Source organism: Apaloderma vittatum, unplaced genomic scaffold (genome assembly GCF_000703405.1).
Source record: "Apaloderma vittatum isolate BGI_N311 unplaced genomic scaffold, ASM70340v1 scaffold41652, whole genome shotgun sequence".
NCBI lineage: Eukaryota > Metazoa > Chordata > Aves > Trogoniformes > Trogonidae > Apaloderma > Apaloderma vittatum.
The window spans coordinates 1,051-5,850 of NW_009703778.1; the positions used below are offsets into that span (position 1 = coordinate 1,051).

At 40.3% G+C, this 4,800-nt stretch overlaps 1 protein-coding gene across 1 annotated transcript; it reads left to right on the forward strand.

Annotated features, from left to right (window-relative positions):
• Window positions 1–474: 474 nt before the first annotated feature.
• Window positions 475–3,261, forward strand: DAPL1 (death associated protein-like 1; the record flags this gene model as incomplete). Its single annotated transcript, XM_009864747.1, has 3 exons — window positions 475–562; window positions 1,535–1,598; window positions 3,142–3,261. Coding segments are annotated over 3 exons (272 nt in total), but the record flags the coding sequence as incomplete, so codon positions are not given.
• Window positions 3,262–4,800: the final 1,539 nt, after the last annotated feature.

Below are 4,800 nucleotides of genomic sequence, written 5' to 3' on the forward strand. Positions count from 1 at the left end.
TACCTTGAGCAAAACCGTTATTGCTGTTAGGGACATTGTTCAAAAACATCAAAGCGTTCAAAGGTTGGTTTGTTTTGCTTTTTGAAATTTAAAATGGAAACTATTGCACCTGAGACCTATGGAGGGGAGAAAAGTATATTAACATAAGAAGTTGTTAAAATTTAATGTAGTTAGCAGTGACCAAAACCCTTCTGGCTTCCTGATTATAGTATTTGGATGTTAATTTGCGTATGCCATGACGCAGAAGTTTAAAGTCTCTGTTGGATCTCTTTGGCTTACTTGTGTGTGTGTGTATATGTGTGTGTGTGTGTGTGTGTAAAAAAAGTGAAGCACTGAGTTAAATACTGAAAGATAATTTATGATTTATTGTCAACAGTTTTCTGGGGTATAGTGTTAATTTCTTCTCTAAGTGTATTTAATGTAGTATGTAATTCTGTAAATATGTTTACATGACTGGCTTTTTTCTTCTTGCAGTCAAAGCTGGAGGTATGAGAGTGTCTAAAAAGCAAGAAAACGGACCTGTTGAGAAAAATGCTAAACCTCCAAGAAAAGACAAGACAAGGTATTGTGCTGCAGGGCTTATTCCCCCCGCCTCATAGTTAAAGTTCATAGATAGCGGACTGAAGGTTGCAAACAAAGACAACTCTTAATGTCAGAATAGTTGAATTCTTAAATTAACTTGTGATTGTCTGGGTGTAATTTTGCTGCTCTTTTCCATAGTCATCGTTATCTGGTGGCATAAACAGGTCTTGAATAACTTTCATTTGTCAGTGTGGCAAACTATTGATTGCTAAATGGAAAGTTTAGTAGGAAATGTGTCTTGCCAGATCCACAGAATCATTAATTTAATTAAAGCTTTTTCAGGAGTCACATTTAAGATATCTAGTTCCATGTGCAAGGGTAGTAAAATGGAGCCAAGAAAAATCATTAAGCTGCAGAGGTGGCACTGCAAACAATGGCAGCATCGGAAGAATGTGCAGTCAGCAGTTCTTCCTATTGCTCAACTAAATTATTTCATGCCCACAGATTATCTATTTGTGGAGTATTGGTAACATAGTTGGTCTTCAGTGGAAGAAGTTAATAGGATAATCTTGTGCAGAAAGTTCTTGCCTGACAAATTGCAGCTGTCAAAGGAAACACTCCCCCATTCCCCAAAAACAGAGGGTGATTTTTTTTTTTCCCATGGGTCTAGGTTGGAATCAAGAAAATTACAAAGTCAGATTTTGTAGTTCTGGATATCACTGCTCAGCTTCTGTGAAGCTACTCCACAATGTACAAGGGTATTTTATAGAGAGATTTTTTGTATAAAACTATACCTAAATAAAGCAGCACTCAACACAGATTTTGCATTGTTCTATTCTGAGGCACCATATCTTTTATTAGTGTCGTAGTGTCTTTAATGTGATTAAAGGATTTAGCTCCAAAACCTAAATTGCTATTACAAAACGTTTTGTATTAAGACCGGAAAATGAAAGTGACAAGTGTTTCTGTAAGATGCAAATTCTAAATACTTTTCTCTTTTTTTGCTTTACAGTGCTATTGCCAGTTTTTCAAAAACTGAGAACATGAGTGTCTTGCTAGCAGAAGTGCTGAGCAAAGTAAGTACATCTGGAAGAACAAGATACGTGTTTGTCAGGGCTTTTCTGTAAAGCTAAACATAAAAAAACCCAAAAGGTGACTTTTCCTTAAAGTGCTGTTATCTGGTGTATGGCTAAAAAGCAAACTATAGCCTTCCCTCCTGATTCTGTGGTGGTTGATTCCGTTCCCGTGTTAACACTAAGTAGCCCCAGGGTGGTTATGTATACTTGCTGCAGAAGAGTAGAGCAAAGTATTAAGGTGTGTCCTTTTTTTAAAGTGGTGTGTCAATTCAGATTTATTGAAATGTGGAGCAGAACTGTCATTGACATAAGTTTGTGCAGAGCTGGGATTACAACCGAGAGCAAAACCTAGCCTTCGGTTCTTTATCCTGCTGTGGAAATAGCTTTAGCTTCTGGAAAAGCAAAATGAAAGCTTCTTGAAGGAGGTGGGTGGTGTCACCGGTGGGCACAGGTGGGTGCTGGGCCAGTGGCTAATGCCACGCTGCCACGACTGGTCCTGAGCAGCAGCACAGCACAGCCCCGCGCTCAAAGACAGCTCTTCCATGTGGGGCCTGGCATGAGGCCAGCATCTTCCTGACTTCTCCTTTGGAAGTGCTGTGAGATCATTTAAAACTTTGTATTGCAGAGCTGTTGATGGACCCTTCTGTTGGTCATTATGCTTACAGCCGCTGCCCAGGATCTCGTTAGGCTGTTGGTGCAGACTCTTACACCCACACTTTGCAAGAGCTCCTTTAACAAGCACCTTTAGAATTTGCACGCTAGTCAGAAGATCTGACACTTCTGATCTATTTTTCATGTGCTTGCAGTCTGCAGATTCTGCACCACACAAACGTTCCTCATCCATAGAGCTTGGTAAAACATCAGTTGCATCATTTCAGCATAAGCCTTTCCCCAGCTGATGTGATTATAGCTTTACTATATAGACACTGAATTTTGGCTTACATTTGTTGCAGAGAACAGATACTACTCATCTGGTTTCTCTTTTACTTGTCCTATCTCCTCTGTTCCATGCTACCATTTCCTTCTCCTGTTGGCTTCCAGAATCTCATACGTGAAGCTTCCTCCTTAGTTTAGAAAGTCATAATTAGGTATTGTAATGATGGTGATATGAATCTGGGAAAACAAATTTGAAGCAACTTACTGTTAACTCTGGCATACTGATTATTTACTCTGTTTTCCTTGACTCTGTTTTCCTGTTCCTCTCTCAGTAGCATGCACAGATTTGCAAATCATTTCCTTGACTCTGGCATACTGATTATTTACTCTGTTTTCCTTTAGTATTTCATGCTATGAACTACTAAAAAATGGAGGAAAAAACCAAATCAATAGTTCACTGAAAGTAGTCAGGCTAATAGTACTTTAAGAACAGAAATTATAATTAAATGTACAGAGTCACCGTTTCAAGTGTTGATTATTTAAACTTTGTGGAGGTAGGTTTTAATACTGTTTTTAAACTTACTTTCCTGTGATAGAATTTAGGAAGAGAATAGTAGAGAAGCTGTATTCTATCACAACTTTTTTTCCCTTCCCTTTAATATTACAGATGAGCCACAAAATCCATGCAGCAGCATTACAAGTGGCTCACGAAAAGCCACAGCCTGCCTTGGAGAAGTTCATACTGCCTAAAAGAATTCACATTATTCATCAGCCACGGAAATGTTAAAAGATACACATAGAAACACTACTGTTTACTTAGAAGTGAGGTTCAATTCTAAATAGCACTTAGCACACTGGAAAAATGATTAAAAGCTATGTGCCTTGTATCTTACTGTATTTCTGTTACTGACAATAAATTCTTTATAAGAAGAGTTACTAAATGTACTTGGGATTTATTAAAATATCAGTGTTTGTGTCTAACCTGGTTTTCCTGGTGTATAATAATTACTAATGCCAAGAAGTCTGACAGCTTCACTTACTGCGTGAATTTTGGGTGAAGTACTGGAAACTGTCAGCTGTTTTTAATTTGTTTTTAGTTCAGTGACAACAAAGCTGAAGTGAGTATGATCCTAACAAAGCAGATCACAACTGAAAGGTGGTGAGGTGTTCCATGCTGGATGTGTTATGCGTGCCACATAACAAGAAACTTCAGAAAGTCCCGGGAAAGATTGCCGTGCAGTGGGAAAAATATGTTTTTCTTGCCTTTTTTTCTGTAAGGCTCCTCTGCAGGGGTGCAGGCAGGGGGCCGGCTGGCGTGTCACCAGCTGGGGCAGCTGTGCGAGGCCGTACCTGGCCTGGAACTGGGCCGAGAGGAGAGGGAGGCACACGCTGGCCCAAACGTGCGGTTTGCAGTCAGTAGAACGGGATGGGAGCCTGAAAAGTGAGGTGAGCGAGCATGGGCTGGGAGGAGCAGGCTCTGGGGGTTCAAGCTTAATACCGGGGAGGAGCAGTTGTATGAGTCCAGGCAGTGTCCCTGCACCCTGGGGGCTCATGCTGCCACCAAGGGCCATGCACACGGCGGGTCCTGCCCAGCCCCGACGATAACGCTCTCCTGCTCGGTGGCTGTGTAGCTCAGCTGACTTCTGGCTTTGAACTGAATTCTGCTGGGGCTGGTCTTTTAAGGTAGTGGTTGATTGCAGATGAATATGCCACTAAGACTGTTGTCGACGAATCCAATAGACTTGAAAGGTGATGCTCAGTAAAGTTTACATTGTCAGTGAGGCTTTTCCACATGGCTGCAGTGGAAATCTATTACCGATGTGTGACACACTCCTTCCTAGATGGATCCCAGGTGGGTTACCCAGAATTAGTGTTACCGTTGAACATGAATGTCTGCTTCATTGCATCCATCCATAAAATGTAAATAACTTTATATGTTGATTAAAAATTAAATTATAATCACAGGAGGTGGTGATTAGTACTATGTGCAATAAATAATTTGGTTACGCCTTTAGTAAGTAGGAAAAATGAAAATAGTGCTGCTCCTGTGAAGAAGTCTGTGTTCTCCCATGTTCTTTAACTGACTGGTAGCTACCTGTGAAATATTGTCATTGTTATCCTGGACAAAACCAGCAATATATGATATTTCCTGTGTGATCTACTCTGGGTGACCTTGCTCTGGCAGGAGGATTGGATTAGATGATCTTTCAAGGTTCCCATCAACCCCTAACATTCTGGGATATATAAGTGGGAAAAGAGCTAGTCCTGCTTTTATATCACATATATGATATATATGCGATACAAAATTTTCTGAAGAAAATCAATG